This window comes from Fundulus heteroclitus, chromosome 11, assembly GCF_011125445.2.
Source record: "Fundulus heteroclitus isolate FHET01 chromosome 11, MU-UCD_Fhet_4.1, whole genome shotgun sequence".
NCBI classification, from domain to species: Eukaryota; Metazoa; Chordata; class Actinopteri; order Cyprinodontiformes; family Fundulidae; genus Fundulus; species Fundulus heteroclitus.
The window spans coordinates 3,836,666-3,858,066 of NC_046371.1; the positions used below are offsets into that span (position 1 = coordinate 3,836,666).

At 39.3% G+C, this 21,401-nt stretch overlaps 2 protein-coding genes across 3 annotated transcripts in view; one reads left to right on the forward strand and one right to left on the reverse strand.

Annotated features, from left to right (window-relative positions):
* Nucleotides 1-11,061: 11,061 nt before the first annotated feature.
* Nucleotides 11,062-20,813, reverse strand: LOC105929041 (ion channel TACAN). 2 transcript variants are annotated; one of them, XM_012866639.3, is made up of 12 exons: nt 20,447-20,813; nt 18,492-18,610; nt 17,521-17,652; nt 17,380-17,439; nt 17,195-17,290; nt 16,971-17,060; nt 15,077-15,142; nt 14,910-14,971; nt 14,376-14,468; nt 13,829-13,893; nt 13,593-13,661; nt 11,062-12,010 (listed from the first exon to the last, which is right to left on the reverse strand). In XM_012866639.3, exons 1-12 carry the CDS (start codon nt 20,522-20,524, stop codon nt 11,897-11,899), a joined length of 1,044 nt encoding a protein of 347 aa, XP_012722093.2. In that variant the 5' UTR covers nt 20,525-20,813; the 3' UTR covers nt 11,062-11,896. The 2 variants fall into 2 exon arrangements, with proteins under 2 accessions (XP_012722093.2, XP_035998641.1); XM_036142748.1 differs by lacking the exons at nt 18,492-18,610; nt 20,447-20,813 and having other exon boundaries at nt 17,521-17,708.
* LOC105929039 (hepatocyte cell adhesion molecule) overlaps nt 16,702-21,401 on the forward strand; it is a 30,656-nt gene continuing 25,956 nt past the window's right edge. Inside the window, exon 1 of the mRNA XM_036142745.1 lies at nt 16,702-17,006. The gene's annotated coding sequence lies outside the window, so the exon portion shown is untranslated. The remainder of the gene's footprint in view (nt 17,007-21,401) is intronic.

Here is a 21,401-nt window from a genome sequence, read left to right on the forward strand (position 1 = left end):
GCTGGAAATAGTGTCATATGAACACATGCAGGTCAAGTTAAATAATAATAATAATAATAATAATAATAATAATAATAGGGCTGGGCAACGATTAAAATATTTAATCGCGATTAATCGCATTGTATTTACAAACTCCAAGAATGAATTCAAAAGTAGTGTAAAGAGCACTTTTATTTTAATGTTCTGCTGCCATATGAACAAAAGTGTTGTAACATTTGTAGCACTTATTTTATACTGGATATTTTCAACCCATCTATTGAATTTAGTGCACTAGTTGATCTTTTCTTCATAAGAGAACAGCAAGCACTGCAGCCAAAATATGGCCTTTTTTGACCTGCTGTATATTAGCCAGTCCCTAAGCTTGATGTATCATGAAACTGTTGACCTTTTGGGTTTTGTGGTTTTTATTTTATTATTACAATTAAATAATAATAATAATAATAATGTTATGTTCAGTGTTTTTTCGCTAATCCACCTCTTATATATTTCAATCCTTATGTAATTTTGTCTGTGTTGTGTGCACCTGCCTGTTGCTTTAATCCTATAAATTTCCCCGTCGTGGGATAAAAAAAGGATTAGCTAATGTTATCTTATCTTAAATAACACTTTTTAATATATGTACTGGGTTCTTTCAAGGTCTTAATTACATGTTATGTGTGGGCTCCAGTAACATATGATAGATAATATCTACTTTGAAAGTTAACATAAACTGCTGCTGAAGATGACCATTGATCTACCTGGATGTTCCCTGGAGGACTGAAACGCCTCAGTCAGAGACGTCTGTGGGTCTGTCGGGGCAATGAGAGAAGTTTCGTCTCCTCTCTCCGTTTCTGGGGCTCGACGTTTTCATGTTTTTTCACGTGCTTAGATAAATTTGCTGTGTTTCCACTGAAATGAACCGTCTTTTTACAAAACATACAGCTTGATTTCATTTACGGTATTAAAATAAAGCCAAACGGTGCTACTTCCCCTGTTCATGTTTTTTCGCTGCTGCGCTCTCTCTCAGCTGTTTGTGTATTAAGTTTGTGTGAGAGCTGAGTGGGCGGGCCAGGCTGAGCCTGCATGCTGATTGGCTGGCGCCGCTGAGCCATGTACGAGAGGGGAGGGGGAGCGGGAGAGTGCTGCCGTGAGTGCTGGCTGATACTGACTGAAAGCATGTGAGCAACATGCGTTAATGCGCGATAAAATAAATATCGCCGTTAATAGTCTAATGAATTAACGCGAAATTAACGCGTTAACTTGCCCAGCCCTAAATAATAATAATAATAATAATAATAATACAGAGAATTTCTAGACTGCTTCCCCTCCTGCAACGCTGGCATCAGCGAAATGAACTGCAGCTCTGAGCAAAACTGATAATTGATTTAATTTCGAATGTTTATGACTGCTTTTGTTCCCCTGAGCGTGCCTAAAACCTTCATATTATTATTTATGGTTTGATAAGCGCTGACCTGCCTGTTCTATGGCTTAAATGTTGTTGCTCCGTTGTCCCAATAAAAACTTATGAAAATTCAAAGCAATGATTATTGCTTAGAATTTTCATTAGTTTCTAGCTTTGTTCTAGTTTTTCATCCCATTTAGGAGTTTGGATTGAAATTGTTTTCTTCCATTATTCATTTCAGTGGGTATAAACCATGACAGGAGTTTTTCTATAATTATCTGTACCCATCTGTCCATGCAGGGTCACAGGGGGCGCTAGTGGGTCAGTGGGCAAAGTGCATGCAGAAAAACCTCAGAATGGGATTTGAACCCAGGACCTTTTTGTTGCAAGGCAACAGAGCTACCAACCGCCCCATTGTGCAGCCCGACAGGAGTTTTATACTTATTTTTTATTTACAACAGAGTTTGAGTTAACGTCTTTTCAGTTTGTTCTCACATAGAAAAACATAAACAGGCCTGTTGGGGTTTTGCCTTTTGAAAAAAGTTTTTTTTTTCTCTTTAATGTGCATCAACAAACCAAGAATGCAAGTAATATTTTCAACACAAACAACAGGAAATACGCTAAACATGCGATATTAATATCCCCTTTCCAGATTTTGTTAAACAAGTAGTAACAATTAGACCAATTATCTCTTTCATTTGAATTAAATACAATTAATTTCCTGTTTAGCTCTAATTATTTATGTTCAATGCATTCATGAAAGGATTCCATAAATGATTTCTAAGTTGTACGCCGGGTGAATTTTAAAGTTTCGACTGCAGCCTGACAAAGAAATGCTTTGAGGTTGTGAATCCGCTCGGCCTCCTCCAAAATGCTGTTTGATGGGTTGAAGCGGCTGTGAAGGCTCATGCCAAGCCAGTCTGCAGTCTGTGGTTGTTATAGAAATCCACGGCACCAGGCCGGGTGTGATCGGACCTGCCGGGTGGGGGAAGTTCTGCCAGCGTTGCTCCCTAAGAGGCGCACTGGAATAAAAAAGGAATTCTGTTTCTCCTTCAAACTCTGCAGGCCACGAAGCTCTCGCTCTCGGATTTCCTCTCGCTCATTTAGCAAGAGGCTGCAATCACGCCCCTGTCCCATTAAATATGCATGCTTAATTTGTCTCGCAGTTCATATTTCGTGAGGTGAAGGAGCTGCTGTCATGGGACTTAATTTCCTAACGAGGAGGGGAGAGATCAGAGACGGAACGCCGCGTGAGCAAAACATCTTTTTCCTGCTTCAACAGAATCTGTTATGTCGTTGACTCGTTTACTTTAATGTGCGTCCAGCTCACGTTTCTCCACAAAAAAAAACAGGAGGACGGAGCCTGCAGCATCTCACAGTTAGCGGGCCAGCTTCAAATTCTGGGTTTCTGATGTGTTTACTCTTTTTTTTGTTTTGTTTGTAGCACATAAATGTTTCAGATCAGCAAACTAGTTTTAACGTCAGACAAAGGCAACACAAGTAAAAACAATAAGCAGATTGTTAAAATCTTGACTCAGCTGGGAATTACCACAATCAGGCAGAACCTGTGTCACAACAACATAGAGATCTAAGAAAGCAACGCGTCATGTCCTGATCTGAAGACATTCAACAACATCTAACATCTAACTGACTCAGTTAAGGTCAGAAGTCATGATTCAACAATAAAAAAACAGAGATTGCATCCAAATACCCCTTATTGGCTAAGGACTCTAGCCGAAGTGGAAGTGCGTCAGCGATTGCCATAAGTGCTGCACTGCAAAAAGGGAACTAAAAGTAAGTGACATTTTCTTGAAATCAGTGTATTTTTCCTTGATTTGAGGAGCTAAATAAGACTATTTGCCAAAGGAATACAATTTTTGTATTGTATTCCTTTGGCAAATAAGAACAACTCATCTCCATCATCTTATTTCAAGTGCAGGATGTCTAATTATCTTATTTTAGGGGTAAAAATATTCATTCCATTGGCAAATAGTCTTATTTAGCTCCTCAAATCAAGGAAAAATTACTAATTTTAAGAAATTCTTACTTACTTTTAGTTCCCTTTTTGCAATGTGTCTGAATAGTCAGTGAGGAAGGAGGTGGGAAAAGGAGCCTATATGCTTCCTATCGTAGCTCCTTTAGCCTAGGAACCTACAAGGATCTACAAGGAATCCCACAATCCTTTACGTGATTTAGCATATCAGCACAGGCCACCTCAGAAATTAACAAATATGCCAGAAGAGAACAAAGTGTGTTCTTTGTAGTTTATTGTAGGAAGGCTGTAGGCCCGGATTTCACTAGAATCATCCACCTGCGTTTCCATCACTTAATGACGTCGGAGTTAAAGGCTGTCTGAAATCGGTACAGCGGTCCGAAACTCATTTCCTCCCCACGATAGAGTTCTGACTGTTGACCCATGAAAGGTCCAGGATCAGGAGCTAGGAGCTACAATCAGATAGAGTCCATGATAGAGCTTCAAGAACAGAACCGCTGCTGACCCAAAACAACCCAAAACAAAACCAAAAGACATCATAATGATCCTCAGGACCTTTGGGAAAATATTCTGGGGACTGAAGAAACAAAACTGGAGCTTTTTGGAAGCTCTTCCTGCTGTAAGTGATGGAAGCAGGAATGCTGCTCTGTGGCAGAGAGTCCTGAGGGGGAAGCCCAGCCGTCACTCGGGTTCTGCTGCAGGACAACGATCCAAGGCCCACCAGCAGGTCCACATCTGAACGACTAAAAAGATAACTGGAGGTTTTGGTTTTGGAATGGCCTAGTCCAAGGGTCAGCTCCTCCAGAATCACATTTCGGGTGGACCTGGTAGGTCTGCAGGTGGTGCGTCCTCTCCGTGTTCAGATGATGGAGTGAACAGAACCCTGGGAGATGTTCAAACTGCAAAAAGAGATCTAAAAATTTGTAAAATTTTCTTGAAATTAATGTATTTGTCCTTTATTTGAGCAGGTAAATAAGATTATTTGCCAATGGAATGAGTATTTTTACCCCTAAAATAAGATAATTAGACAAACCTAGTAAGTTAATTCAATATAAAAGTTACATTTATTTTGTTATAAACGGAGCAGTGTAGTCCAGCTACTCTGTCCTCCCCACAGAGACGGATAGAGAGCTGTGGACGTGGAGGGGCGCACTGCAAAAAGGGAACTAAAAGTAAGTAGGAATTTTCTTGAAATGAGTATAATTTGATTTGAGCAGGTAAATAAGATTATTTGCCAATGGAATGAGTATTTTTACCCCTAAAATAAGATAATTAGACATCCTGCACTTGAAATAAGATGATGAAGATGAATCGTTCCTATTTTAAGTGCAAAAATCTTATTCCATTGGCAAATAGTCCTATTTACCTGCTCAAATAAAGGACGAATACATTCATTTCAAGAAAAAAAAATCTTATTTTTAGGTCTATTTTTGCAGTGCAAAGCTTGGGCTCTTGCTGCACACTGAAAAAACTGAACTAAAAATTATTAATATTTTCCTAAAATTAGTGTATCTGTCTGATTTGAGCAGGTAAATAAGGTAATCATCTGCCAGTGGAATAAGATTTTTGCACTTAAAATAGGAACAACTCATCTCCATCATCTTATTTCAAGTGCAGGATGTCTAATTATCTTATTTTAGGGGTCAAAATACTAATTTCATTATTTACCTGCTCAAATCTAGGACAAAAACACAAATTTTACTTATTTTTAGATCCGTTGTTGCAGTGTAGAACCTGACCATCTGCTTTCAACTGGACCAGAACTTTCCACCTGACCTGTCTGCTGGGTTCCTTGGTCTTCATGATGCTGGTTGTTCTCCTTCATGGGCCAGCTGGGTTTAAATGGAGATGAAATAACATCCAGGTGGACTCTACATAATCAGGGGACTGAATGCGGTGACTTTTGCTTGTCAGAGCAACGGGGAGCTGAATATAAACGTGTTAGGGAACAACCACCGTCTCGTTAAGGGGAAACGGGGGAACATCAGCTACAGAACTACAGAGATCTTCCTCAAAAAAACAAAAACATAAAAACACAACAATCATTAAAAACAGGTCAAGATTCTGGATCGTTTGGACTTAAACGTGAGGGAAAACCCAGAGCAGGAACTGCGGCGTGAGAAGCTGAAGTGGTCTGAAGGTTTTCGTCTGAAACGGCCGGATCAGCTTTGTTTTCCTTCCACCCCGCTAATCGCTCCGTCCCACATGGAGGCTTCTAACATCTGCCTCGCTCTCTCTGATAGAACGGTTCAGGCCCACTCAGCCGTGGAAGCGCCCTCAGCCTCCCCCGGCAGCTGCTGGAGTCGCTCTCCGGCCGGGAGGGAAGGTGTGCGCAGATAAGAGGTCTTTATCTGGGCCCCCCGAGGGAGGCAGGTTAAGTTGAAGGTGAAGGTTTGACATGGAGGCCCGTCTACTTACTTTGGCTGCCCTCCCTCCTCCTCCTCTTCCTCCTTTTTCTACCTCCTGATGCGAGGCTCAGGCTCAGTCCCCGATCCCCATGTCCCTGGGCTCCTCCATGACGGCCCCCACTGCTCAGGCTTTAATGAGACAGATGAAAGGGGGCCTTCCTCCTCCTCCTCCTCCTCCTCCTGTACTGGTACTAGCCCATTCACTTTGCTCCTCGTCCTCGCCTACTCCCACTCGCTCTGGCCCTGCAGCACATCCAAGCCGCGCTGCTCGGGTGGGGGAAGCTCTGCTGTGATAAATTGGAACCGAAGCGGGTTCCTATTTTAAATTTTTCAGGTATTATTCCCTCAGATGTTCTGTGCGTGTACCTCTTTATGTCTCGCTGCTGCCTTCTAGTCATAAACCCCATCAAATGCATTCACTGTCCTTTCCCTTCAGTTTTTGTTAACGAGGTCAGAACCCGTTGCCGGGTCTTGTTTTCGTGTATTTATGTTAAAATTAATCAAACAGATCAGTTTGGGTTCTTCTGTGAGTGAACAAAAACCAGATTGTAGGCTTGTAGCAATTAAGAAAAATCGTTAAATCAAGTATTTTCAGTTATCTGTTGTTTAAAATAACAAAACTGTTTGAACGTCTTTATATAAAATGAGATAAATCATCATATTGTGTGTATGTGGGGAGAAATGAAGGGTTTTGTGCCGTACATTGAAAGGTTTACATCCACTCATCCTGGTTATTTACAATTTCTTTCAACTCTAGGATGAATATTCAGCAAACATCTTTTAATTATTTTTTTTTAAACAAGAATTTTAACTTCAAGTTCAGATTTACTGTGGATTTCCTCTAACCTTCACAGGGTCAAAATTATACATCAAAGCTTTATTATTTTTTTATGTGTATACCCACTAATATTTGGATAAAAGTTGCACTCCAACCACATGTTGGAGATGCTGGTTTGATTCCTGCCGGATATTTGTCTGCTCTGCTTCGAATCGGTAGAGTTTATTCTAAAATCAACACCTTTATGCGCACAGATGTCTTCTGGGTAAAGGTTTCAGCAGGTGAGGATTCAGCAGTTTGGCCACAGTGGCACAAAATATGATTCAAGAGATCAGGGTGAGGCTTTCAAAGATCCCGTAAGGTTGTGGTAGCCTCGCACTGTGGGGCTGCTTCGCTGGACTAAAACTGGATGAAATAATGAAGGAAGGGGAACAGTTTTGAAATTCATCAACTCCACCTAAATTGAACAGCTGGACAGATGTAACTTGGACATAGTTAGGCATTCAATCCCCACAATTTGATCCCAAACACACATTAAATGCATGTCACCTCTGATCTTCTCAGCTGTGATGAAAACTAGGGGACTGTTAAAAGAGCCGGGAGGATGCCGTGTGTCTCTGACCATGTATCCCGCTGGAGATATATGGAGCTATATTTAAACCTGCTTGTTTCATTTTGACCCTATGTAGAAAAATCCAGAGAAAATCCACAACTAACTAAACACCTGGAAAAAAGACTGACTTTAAAAGCACCAGATTATACATATACTTCAGTTTTGATGCAGACAGATTAGAACAAACAGGCGTAAATTCAAATAACAGTGAAAATGTCACTATATTACAATCCTCTCTGGTCCTTTAACAAAAACTGTCAGAGTTATCTGAAAAAAATAGACTTTAAATAAATAAAGAGACAACTTTGATGGTTTTACACGAAGAAGAAACTCAACAGTGACCCAAGGCAGCTGTTATGGATGCCTGCTTCCACCTAGTGGCCGATTTATGTAGCGCAAGATGTTGCTGCACTGATGAAAATGTATTAAGAGTTATATTAAATTAAAATGATAAAGCTGAAGTTTAGAAATAAGATTTTGTTATGACCATGAGGAAAAAAACATTATTAGGACCATATGTGGTGCCCACAATCCTGCTCAAAGAAATAGAACAACCCTCCAGTGAGCTGCATTTAAAATACTATTTCATTCAGTTGCTTTTCTTTTTAAATCATACATATATTGACACAGATTTAAAAATGACAAAAGCATTTAAAACACAATTATGTGACCTAAAGTTAAGGTGAGCTTGGACTCTTGTTGTTCAAAGGTCAGTACAGGTGAAGTAGCTCTCAGTTTGAAAATGGCTGGTGATTCCTGTTATAGACAGTATTCATACGTTATTTAGCTGTACAGGAGCGATGATAAGGCAGGTGGCGCCTGTTGTTAAAGGTGACCTGTTATGACTTCTTTTAAACATTTAGTATAGGTCTATTGGCTATACAAAACATTTTTTTTAAAACAAAATCATTGTCAGATAATGATATTCCACCTATAGGTATTTTGACCTTCTGTCAGAAGGAGCTGTTTTTATGGCTCTGTCAATACACAATGGTACAACAGTACATCCTTGACCCTGAGTCAGAACCAGAACCTGAAGAAGTGGAGCCTCCGACTCAACCAGCAGGGCAGCAGCAACAGTTTCTGAATAGAAAGTAGCCTTTTTTCTATTCTGAAACCTTTTCTAGTCCAAAAATGGACTCTGAACTGCTGAAGCCACAAATGAACTCTGTACCACATTTGTATATTGCACGATTTTAATAATACTCTCCTGTATACCGTGAACCGCACACTGTCAATTTCCCCTGCATTGTCTACATTGTTTACATTTAAATTGTTTACATAAATTGCTGCTGCATCTTTATCCTGAAATTTAGTGCATGCAAACTGTGCTGACTCCATCATTATGTTTGTTAAGAATTGCATGGGAAATTGTAAGTTAAAATATGGAACCTTACTGACACCTAGTGGACATAGTTTGCATGTATAATTTTGGGCAGTCAAGCAGAACTCGTCCAGCTGCACGGTTGCTGTTTTTGTTAGTCCTTCAGACAACTTCGGACACGTTTGTTCCTTGGACACTATTTGTCTGTAAGTTCATTTTATTTATCTTCATTTTAGTATTGTGGAATATTTTGTAGGAATGTCTACGTTTCTCAATCGATATTTAAAGCTACATTGTTAGCTAATTGCATTGAATTGGGAGCTATTTGTTTGCTGTAGTCTAGTTGTTTTCTGTATCTGTATTTGATGTGTACTTTTGTGTTTTGTTATAGTTTTACAAGAAAAGTAAGAAAAGAAAACAAACCAGCCAAAGAGTTGCAAAATAAAACAAGAAAACTAACAAGGACTGGATTATTTTCAACCCAAGTGTTAGCTAGCTGTCTAGCTTTGTAAGAGCAACACATCGTGAGGGCAGCATACAAACTAATTTTTTTTCTGTACGCACTTTGTGCATACAAAATGACAATAAAGTTGTCTAAGTCTAAGCCTTTTTCCTACAGCGCCACCTGCTCCAGAGCCGTGCTGAAAGCCACGTTCTGCAGTGTAAAGCTATTGTTGCATCTTCTCAACTGCATGGAAACATCTGTCTGTGAGTGTTAAGTCTTTATAATGTGTTGGTTTGTGTACGATACTTCTGGGAGGCATTTAGGTTGTTCGAAGTCATGAGAATCTGAGAAACAAATAAGAGGCTAATAGTGGTAGCGTCCCTATGGGATTTTCAATGCAAATAAGCATCATGCTAACAGTTAGTTTTCAGCTGTAGTTGTGTCAGGGAATTATATGATGACAATGTTAAACTGTGATTTATTCCAGTAATATTCATAACTTCCATGTAAGATGTTACATTTTTGTATGTTGCAGTTAGTTTACTTTGCTAGGCGATTGTGACGTAATAATCAGATTTGGAAACTGCTTGTTTTCCAGACTCCAACAAAACATTTACTTATTGCCATAATACAGTTGGATGTTTCTTTAGCGCTTGGACTGGTTCCAGAAGCAGCGGTGACCCAAATGGACATACAAAAATGTGCAAAAATGTGGATTTATCATTAAAGGCCCCCTTCAAAGCAGCTGCGTCATTTCAAAACAACAAAGACTAAAGAGTTCAGAGGAGTGTTTTATTCTGTAGATTTCTTTCTCATAAAGCAGAGACAGAGCAGCTCCTGAGCAAAGAGTCACAAGTTGTAAATAAATATTATTCAAGTAACGCTGTCCTCATCAGTGATTGGTGGGGCAGTTCTCAAATGACGTCACATTTTTCTAGAGTTTCCTGGCAGGTCGGACAGGAAGAGCGCAAACTACAATGGCAACAACCGCAATACTGATCATTTTGGAAAATGACGACGTCCCAGGAGCCTCATTTAAACCTGCTTCAGTGGAGAAACCCAGCAGAGAACAGCTGAAACGGTGGTAGAAATGTAGCGTAAAGAAAGCGGCATTAGCAGAAAGGTAGAAGAGGCTGTCCTCTCCTCTCTCACAACGGATCAAACTCGAGGAAGAAACCTGCTGAATCCTCGAAGAATTACAGCTGATACGAAGAAAAAAATACATATGTATTATTACAGGCCTATGTTTTAAATTATTATAGAGCTAATTGCAGAAAATAGACTTCAAAATTGTAATCAGACACTCAGATTTCATCTCACCTGCACATACAAACAAGATCACTGTGGGAGAAACATCGACTTGATCCATGAAAAGAAGCAGCAAGAGAACCACCACGCCGCTGCTACTCATCACAAATGCACGTATTTAGCTTGTTTTATTTCACATTGGGACTTTTCCTGCTCGTAAAATGGCTGTCATCGGGGTGGGAAGCCGAGTCCCGCTCTTTTGCTGCGTGACACAATATCCAGAAAAAAGCGAAGTCCAAAAAAGCGTTCAGAAACAAACCCAAGAAACCACACCCAGCGACTCATTAAAGTTACAAGTGACTTTAGAGAAAAACAAGCCCAAAGTTGCTGATAATAAGCGGACTAAATGCAGCACTGAAGCTCACATGAACGCCTCTCATAGATTTTATGAAGCATTAAAGGCATACTATGCAACATTTTTCAGTTAATTAATATGTTCCATACCGTTTTGGATGATTAAATGAGTAATTTCAGGTTGAACAAAGGTTTTCTCGGCCGCCCTGGTGGTCTGTGGGGGAAATACCGCACTTTTGCAGGAGCCCTCGGCCCGCACTCACAGGCTCAGTAGTCTGGTGCAAGACCGCAAGAGTCGGTCTTGCTTTACGGCGAGAACTGCTACACGCCCCCAGTGAAAGGCATGCTCGTTGCTAGCGCAGTGGCGATATTTGTGCAGTTATCATGGCGGAACCAGCGAGAAAACAGCGACTTTTCGTTGCGTTCGCCTGTCTGCTAAGCTCAAAACAACCGCGCCTGGCTTGATGGAGAAACCAGAACAGCTGAGCATCTTTATGACAGTGCACTTTTACTTTCGCCCTCTGGGGGGAGCCTCGCTGGAAAATCAACCCCGGTTGCATAGTATACCTTTAAAGCAGCTGAGAAAAAGCCAAATAAACGTCCCCCACCTGCACAGATGCTGCAGTCGCTGGTTTCAGGTCTGGATGTTCAAGTGTTGCCTCCAACATTTAGGAGTCTTTGGTCAGATTCCACAGTAAAGTCCTCTCGGTTACAACTTCGTATGAAACACTGACATTTCTCTGCAATCCTTCGGGGTTTTGGAAAATCAATGGAGAAAAAAAACTCCCTTCATCTGATCACAATCACCATATCTAGTCACTCCTGCCAACGCAGCAGCTTGTTTAATTGTTGTCATATTATTGTCTGCTGAGGCGATATTCAGGACAGATTCGATTGCAATGCAAATTGTAATTGACAAATAAAATTTGATTGATTGATTGATTGATTGATCTGTTCACTATTAGACTCAAACAAGGAAACTATTCAAGCGTTACCGCTCTGCTCGTACGACCACAAGATGGCCGCCACGCACGCATCTAAATTTAGAAATCTGACGTCATTTGAGGAATGCCTTATTGATTCAAACTTTCACATTCTCCGAAATAGACAATCCTACTGAATCAACAAGAAAGCTATAAAGTAGCTTGATTTAAAAAAAAAAAGCAATATAATAAAAAAGCTGATTTCATTTCAATTTAGCCAAACATGAAATGCAGGAACCTGAAATCCCTTTGGAGTAGCAGGGCGAGTAAATGGTCCACAGGGACGAAAGAAACTAGTAACTCTGACATATTTTCTGTTCAGTGAACGAGAGGCCACCGTGGCGACGATCTGTTCTGGCTCCAGCGCGCTCACGCAGTCTTGGACTTCTCCATGTTGTTGACATATTTCTGGTAAACCACCCTCAGCGTTGTGTACAGGTTTCCCATGAAGAGCACCATGTAGGAGCAGCCGCACATCAAAACCTAGAAACGTACGTTGTAGATCAGTTTACCCGCAGGATCACTAAAACAAGCTTTAATCACATGTAAAAACCAAAGTTTATGTATTTGATTTGGATTCTAGATGTCACACCAATGTAAAGTAATGCAAATTTGTGAAAATATATGCTATATTATTATTACTCAGTGCTTTATGTACATGTCTGAATTGCAACACATAGTGTTTTTATCAGGTTTGGTCCATATGAACCAGTCCTGGCTTCTACTGTGCCTTCATATTTATCCTTCTTTTGTCTTTATATAACTTTTTATTTTGGATTTTGAATTTTGAACAGGAAGGAAGAAAAAACAGAAAAGAAACATAACCCATCCATGGGTCTAACAGTATAGGGTCACAGCTCGTTCATTTCCATAAATCAACGTGTACAGTCATACTATTCCAGGTTCAAAGCGCACATAATCCATTTTTCACAGGGTTTAATACATTTCTCCAATTCCAGTCTTAAAATAAAAGTTAGTCTCTCCATAAAATAGATTTTTTCCACTAGTGCAACGTTGGGGGGTCATTTTGGACCCATCTTCAGGTTATAGCTTTTTTACTCCATACCAAAAGGATCTTTAGCAGGTATCTATGTTTGTGAGGGACAGATTCTGGTATTTTACCCAGATATTAAGTAATAAAAGAGTAGTCCAATTTCACTCCCATCGTCTTACATATTTCTTTAGTTACTTCCCTCCACTATGGTTGAATTTTTGGACAATCCCAAAAGAAATGATTGGCCATTGCCAGACTCTGACTGTCTGTTCTCAGACTCCTTTTCCCATTTTTGTTTGATGGATAATGTAGAATGACCTTTGGAGGTTTGCATACTTCCATATATTCGTGAGACCAGCTTTTTATTGTTGTTGTTTTTTCATATGCTTCATAGAATAGAGATCAAGTTATAGTCTTTCCCCGTTTTGATTTGTGATATTTATTTATTAAAGTGGTTTCTGGCTTGTAGGCATCTATAAAAGTAGTGTTTGTCCTTGGATATTACTTGTACTGTGTTGTTTTTACATTTCATTATCATGTAAACTAATAAACGTAACTACTCTGAAGGATACTTTAAATGGTTTTCAGTATTTCTTACAAACATTTAATTAGTGTGCTGGGCAGCTTTCACTGCAGGTCTCTATCAGCCTTGGACATTCATTCGGCTCCAGCTCAGTCAGATTGGAGTTTGGATTTAGGTCTGAACTTTGACTAGGCCATTCTGACACACAAATATGATTGATCTAAACCATTCCATTGTAGCTCTGGCTGTATGATGTGACCTGCTGAACAAACGCGGATCATTCTGCAGATTCTAGTGCTGAGTATTTTGGTGGCTGTTTGTAAGCCAGCACCTTCTTCCACATGATTGCAGCGACCCCTACATGACACGTGACCAGCTAACAACAGGACTTCTTATGGCTTCTTACAATGTGACACAATGGGGAAACATCAAGGGATGTAAATATTTTTCCAAGGCTGTATTTGTGGATTAATGTTAATTTTTCTTCCATCTCTCCACAGTCAACTTTTCCAAATTACTGACAAGGAAAAGTTTTATGGAAAACTGACCTGCCACTCTTTACACTCTGGGAGCTGGAACATCCCGAAGAGCGTCATGCTGTTGTACAGCTGCCAAAACTGCAACCAAGCAAAAAAAAAAAAAAAAAAAATCAAGCTTATTAAGACCACTTCAAAAAACATTAATTTGATTTACTTCCTTCTCGTCAGTTCAGGCACACAATCTTCTATGTTTTTAGGGAGATAAGATCAACATCAGTGACTCAAACATGACGGAGGCTACATACGTGACCAAAGAAGAGGAAGGGAAGGAGGAAGGTCAGGCCTCTCCACATCCAGGACTGGAAGCCCTCTAAACACCCAGAGAGCAAAGGAGACTCACTGAACTGACATTAAAATTTGAGTTTTAAACATTTTACAGTCTGCTCAGATAAGAAACCTGTTCTAACACAATATGATTATGATTTTTTTTGTAAAACTATAAAGCAAGATAACAGTATGTTGAGTAAGTGGAAATAAGGTCTGAGCTAGGGATGCACCGATTTGGAAATCTGAGCCGATATTCACATCCGATATTCATATCGCTACTATGGCTGATAAACAATATTTACCTATTAACCGATTTATTTATATTTTATATTATATATAACAACATGTAAATAAACATTGTTTGTTAATGTTGGCCCAGTTTATAAATTAAAAACTGACCAACATCGGCCGATACCGAAGTTAATGCCGATATATTGTGCATCCCTACGCGATACAAATATAAAATAAAACAACTTCTTTGTGTTGTTTCATGTGACGTTTATTTAAAGTGCTGCCTGCGCTCACCGACTGTCAGGTCCATGTTGTGTCTTTCTCCCAGCGCTCTGAGTCTGTACAAACAGCCGCTCTGGTAGTAGTACTGCAGGAACTGGACAAAACCTACAAACCGGAAACGAAAGAAGCACGTTAAATCGCTCAGCTGTTAGCTAACGTCTCACTGCCACTGATATAACAGTGAAAAACTATCCTTTTACCGGTTTTCATTGCAACTTGTAATACTCACTTTAAAAATCTTGTTACCTGTTAATACTTTAAGCATGTAAAATATTAAAATACGCTATAAAAGATATTAAACACTCTAGACATTCATTATGTCATTCCCTTTATTATGGAGACAAACTGCATGTTATAAGCTTGAAAAAAGGACAATTTAAACAGAAAGTCGTACGTTTACGCTATCATACAGTATTTGAGGATGACAGACACAGGTACATGCTGCTATAAACCAAAACATCACCTGCTGACAAACATAAAATCATCAGATCTAGATGTTTTAACCCATACTGTGGCGTGAAACTGGCATCAAGGCAAATCTCTTACTTTGATAGAGATTGTAGGACAGAAACTGGTTTCTAAACATCTGGTAGAGGGCGCCATCAGGCCTGAGAACAAAGATCACATCAGGTGAGATTGGGGCAGATGAGGTAAAACCGAACAACATGTGTGTTTTATTAAATTATGAACTGGATGTGCAGAATAGGTCTTACCAAGTGAGCATGACTCCTGACAGGAAGGTGGACACGTAGTGATGGAAAACCCACCAGCCTTTGATCCTGAAACAGGAAAATGGCATTACAGGATGTTGAGCTCTGAGATGTAATCCTAATAGATGCTCAGAGCTGTGAAAACGTTTGCGTTCCCCGCATACGCATTTTTGCATTTTTTTATTCGATGCCAACAACAAACTTTGACATATTTTTTATGATCGATGAAGCTTGACAGAGGTTGATCTAAACTTTACCAAATAGCTCTAGATCGGTCAGATTGGATGGAGAGGATCTGTAAACATAAATTTTCAAGCCTTGCCACAGATTATTGGTTAGATCTAGATGTGGACTTTGACTAGGCCATTCAAACACATGATTAAGCTTTAATCTAGACCAGGGGTCTGCAACATGCTGCTTGCCTGTTAAATTTGGCCAAAAATGCGAAAAGAAACGAGCAATGTTCTAAAATGTAAAGGTAATTTACCAAATTTTTCGGACTATAAGTCACACTTTTTTTCATAGTTTGTCTGATCCTGCAACTTATAGTCATGTGTGATGTATATAACGTTTTTAAATGGTAATTTATACTGACCAACATGAACCAAGGAGTAAACATTACCGCCTATAGCCGCAGGAGGGCGCTATAGGCTTGTGAAAACTATAAGCTGCTCCCGTAACACTTAAAAATTTATTAAAATATTAGGTTATGGATAACAAACACTGAACACGTTTGTTGTTTTGCTGTTTCAGTCTGAATTCACGCAGCAGAGCGTTGCGTGGTTGGTCTGTCGGTGAAGCTAATAACAGCTAGCATTAGCTTATGTTGTCAGGACGGTTAACAACTTCTCTGATGCACGTTCAAGAGCTTTACTGACCTTTCTATGTTGCTTTTAAACATTTGTGTCATACTGTTAGCTTAGCATGTAGCACCGTTACATGCTAATATGCTAATCAATATGACATGAAATGCATTTAAACAGGCATAGAGCTTAAGAATTATGATAAATTACTGTATTTTACTGTAATTCTTTCATACTAACTGGGTTTTGCAGCTTTGCAGATTATAGATAATAAGACTCACATTTGTGACACCACTGGCACATCTTGGTTCAGATATTTATTGTAAATATGTATTGTTTCTAGGGGTGGGTACCGAAACCCGGTATCAAAACGTTGGATACTACTTGCGGACTGAGAAGCTTAATCCTTATCGGTCCTCTTAACGGTATTATTAAGGTACCATTCAATCTTTAACATGTAATGGTAATTTTTTTTTTCTGAAACTGTTGCATTTAAATAGATTCCTCCCTGTATTTTAATGTATTCACCTCATGCATTGTGGGTGCCTCTGCTATCTTTTGATTAAAATTATATAATTTGGATACAGGTCAAATATTATTTAATACATGAAATTATTTCATTGTGTTAATTTTTTTGTTTTTTTGTTTTGAGCACATTTAGTGTTTTTAATAAGCCTTTTGTTAATATATAAAGTTATTTATATAATGTTTTTATAGCTTATTTCCTATAAAAGTTCGTTATTTCGTTCCAAATGTTTAAAAAAAATGAACCAGTCAGTGATCATGATTTGTTTTTTTAACCCTTGGTATAAGTATCATTAATGGTACCAATAAAATACCAGAATGTTAAGAGAGGTAGAATCAATAAATCCTTAACGACACCCAACCCTAAACTGTAATGACCCAGAAAATATGAAACTGCTTTTGTAAAATCCTCATGGACACATTAACAGACGGGCAAATGAAGCAGATTTAAACAAGCGTTGCTTTTCTCATTTCAGGGAGCCTGTGAATCAGAGGCTGAAAGTATTAATGATCTTCCGTCGCTCGGGGAGTCTCTTTTCCAACGTGCAAAGACACACCCAGGTACAGACCTTGAGCCGTTGCTGATGAGGATGCTCTCCCGGATGGTGAGTGTGCAGTAATACCACACCAGCAGGAAGTTGAACAGAGCGTCCAGGACTCTGAGACAGGAGCAGAAATGATGAGATCGCAAAAAAAAAAAAAACACAGCTGCCTCTCCTGCTCCTTTATTCATTCACTTCCCACTGACTGCTTAAAAAAACAACTTCAACCAACGTCGACAAGGAGTTATCACCTGTAGCTGAACAAAAAGCGACACGTGAAGGAAAACAGGAAGAGGATGACGGTCAGGATCAGCTTAAACTTCTCGTATTCATCTTTATATGCAAACCTGTGCGGGGGGGCAAACAGAAGGACAGGATCGGTGAAATGGCTTTAAAGCGTCTGTTCAGGTGTTGCAGTAAAATAAATGTGACTTACTTTGCCTGCTTGTTCAGGAGGGTCACATTAACGTTCCCCAGGACCAGAGTGAGATACAGTCTAAACAGGAGGGAGCATGAATCAGTCACAACGTGGAGATCCTCAGCGTTTGAAAGTTAACATCAGGCAACACGTTCATACCCGTTCTTCTTTGGCAGAAACCCTTCCATCTCGAAGAAAGCACTCGTTTTTTCCTTGATGGACTCTTCCATTTCCGCGATGGACTCCCTCTCTTCTGGCTTTAGGTTTGATGTCGAAAGGTTTTCTTTGCATCTGATTGTGAGAAAATGTTGACTCCCATTAAAACAAAAATTAGTAGCACTTATCGGATTTTTCAGGCTATAAGTCGCACTTTTTTTTCATAGTCTGGCCGATCCTGCGATTTATATTCAGGTGCGACTTATATATCAAATTTAAATATAAATTTAAATCATGCTGACCAACATGAACCAAGGAGTAAATATTACTGTCTATAGCCACAAGAGGGCGCTCTAGGCTTGTGAAAACTATATCCTGCTCCTGCACCACTTAAAAATTAATTAAAACATTAACTTATAGACAACAAAGACTGAACACATGTACATATGTTGTTTTGCTGTTTCAGTCTGTATTCACGCAGCAGAGCATTGTGTGGTGCAGCTCTAAGGAAACAAACCAAGACAGAACCTGTTACTGTGCTGTCTGTGAAGCTAATAGCAGCTAGCGCTAGCTTACAGCTCTGTTGTTCGGGGCGGGTTACAACTTCACTGATGCCCTGAGATTTATGTTGCTCTGAAACATCCGCGTCATACTGTTAGCTTAGCACGTAGCACCGCTACGCTCACGGTCTGATTTCAGCGTAATTTTGACAGCTTTCAGTGAAATGGGTCGTTACGCTGAAATAAGCTGGATAAAACTTTGCTGCTTGGAGTTGCTAATTTTCCCAATTAATCCTCCCAGGTATGTTCCTCGTTATTCAGCCGGTTGTGGATGCAGCTGTGTGATTTAATAAATTGGTTTACCAGATTAAATGTTAGTTTTTAGTCTTGGGATTGTGTGAAATAAATTTCTTAATAGATGCGACTTATACTCCGGAAAATACAGTTCTGATTGATGAGTTAAATCCATTTCACCGCTTTAGTGACAAAGCGAGTTCTCTCAGCTTCTTCCTCTGCCGTGCTATAGCACTGGAGCAGCTGTTCTGCAGTCTGGTCACTTCTTCAAGCTTCTGCTTATACAGACGATGGGCTTCCTGCAGGTGAAAAGAGATTAAAGAGGTATTCAGGGCAGAGCTGTACAACACTTTAATACGAAACACCATCCAAAGTCCATCTTTTATAGCCCTAAATACAATTTCATTGTGTATTTGGAGTCTGTAGGAGTGCAGAATGTTTTATGCAGTGCTGTATTTAGATATCTTTATACTTTTTGGGTCATATTTTTCAAGCGGTTCAGTTTTCTGTATTGTGTTTTTCTTGAACAATTATGACACAGTATTTGATGCAAAGCTGCTAAACAAGGTTATGGACTTCCCGTTAACCAATTTCGCAAATCCATCATTTTCCTTTTCCGCTGTGATTTTGTAGTCCAAGCTGAAAGATGCCGGGACTACAAGCAGATAAGTGAAAATAGTCAGTTGTTGTTGGGTGTATTAACCCATTAAATTATTTTTTTTTCTTTTTAATGGGGAAAAACCCATTAAATTCATTACACCGCCCCCCATCATTCGACAAAAATGGCCAAACGGTGTGGAGGACTGTTACTACCCGATAGGGGTGGGTATTGCCAAAGAAGTCACGATGCGATTCTATCACGATGCATCACGATACTTGAATTATTCCGATGCATCGCCATGCATTGCAATCAAATGTTGTTTGTTTTTTCAGTGCTTGTGGTGCTGGCGGCTCTTGTTTTTCTGTTCCCACAGTATTTCATTACAGTGTAACAGTGTTTACAAATTGCGTGCGTCATATCAATTTCATTTTTATCTCCTTGTGTTTTTAAATCTGACTTGACATGTGATGGAGCCGGGCGAATTTTCTCAGTCTCCTCCATGTTTTGTTTATGAATGACTCGTCGCAGTATCCCGCGGCCGGAAATGCTTGTGACACAAGGCAGCGGGCGTCAACACATCCGCAGCGACATCTACTGGACTGGAAGTTGTATTCCACTTGTTTTTGGCTGATGTTCGCCAACCATTCATGCAATTTTATTTATTCGTTTTTTAAATTAATAATCAATACTACTACCCGATCTGCACCAGTAGCACGATCCATACCATCAGCTCCTTTGAGCAAACAGAATAACTTCCGGGTCGCCGTTGATAGTTTTTCTTGCAAAAAACAGAACAGCAGGTGACAAAAGACTGTCTACACATTTGGAGTGCACAGATAAGTACATAATAAGTAAAATATTCAAATATTCAAGTTTTTGCTCTGTATTACGCATGCTCAGAGCTGATGGTACGACTCATGATGGGCATCGCTCTGTGACCTGTGAAGTGCCTCCTTCAGATTTAAAGAGACGGCACCAAAACCAGTTGATCTCAGACAAAACCTCAGAACAGGGGAAAAAAAGGGAGAACGTGGGGGTAAATTAAAGAGGAATTCAGAACAAAGCATTGCAGTTCTACTTTATATAGACAACTGAATGATTTTAATGTGAAAAGGGAGAACTGAAAAGCATGTGTGCCCTTTAAGATTTGTTTAAATAAGATCCCCATAAAGGCGTCCAAAGTTCTTCAACGAAACAGAAACATAATAATAAAATCAATCAGCAACAATAACAAAACAATAAAAACACTTAAATGCAAAAGTCAGTATATAACTGCAATATAACTGCAGGTACAGCCTATTAATGTTAAAGCCCGTCGTATATGTCTATAACAATTAAATGTAACAACTATTACTACTTTATATATCTATATATTTTTATATAGATACATATATAATATATATGTTTAATTTTTATTTAATCTTAATCTGTTGCGGGTGTATCCCACCCCCTGTCTCCCCACCCACACCGTCTGTTAGCTTATCCAGACACTTTATTATACACCACAGCTGGATAATATAACAACGAAACTAGCCTGAATATGTTGAAAATCTTTCTCCAAATCGTCCCACTCCCGAAAACACTCGGATAATTCCGTCGGACTGAACAACATTTCTGCCCCGACGCTTGGAAACCTCTAGGAATTGTGAAATAACCGAGCAACGATTTGCAATAGTTTTAACTGTTACAGCAACATCCGCCAACGGGCGGCACTTCCTGGACACGCCTTCAGAATAAAAGCTTCACATTAAAGACGCTCGGGATTAAAGCTAAAATTATAAACGTGGTTTTTAAAATACTGCCAACTGCTACTACAATATTTGCGGTCTAATCTACTTGTTTTAATATCTATTCTTTCTGTCGTTTCTAAGCGCATATCTGACTCTATTTTTTAGAACTATATGGTGGTTACTTGTGGAGCTTTTCTTTACTAGGTCGTCCAATCAGATCGCTCTCTTGTGATTCCGTTATGCCTTTTTCAGCCAATCAGTATCAGCTCATTATTATCAGTGGGTTGGCCGTAGCCGCTTCAGCGCGTCCGCCATATTGTGAGTGGCAAAGTTGCCGTGGTAATCAACGGTTGTACTCAGGCGTGTCAAACGTGCGCCCCAAGGCCGATTTGTGCCCCCTGAATGAACTTTGTGCTGCCCCATTACAGTTAATGAATGATACCAAAATAATTAGTTTTTACAATATAACTGTTAGTCACAAAACAAAGTGTTTTATCTTTAATAACCTTGGTTTTTGCTTTCTCTTTCATGATAAAATAACCACATCTATTCTATTTTTTCAAAAGCAGACTTGTTTGAACGGAAATTAGCTTTAAGTCAATTAAAGAGTCAAACTAGTCATTTTGCAAAGCTTAGAAAAGACCTGTATATATATATATATATATATATATATATATATATATATATATATATATATATATATATATATATATATATATATATATATATATATATATATATTGGGGAATGCCCCTTTTA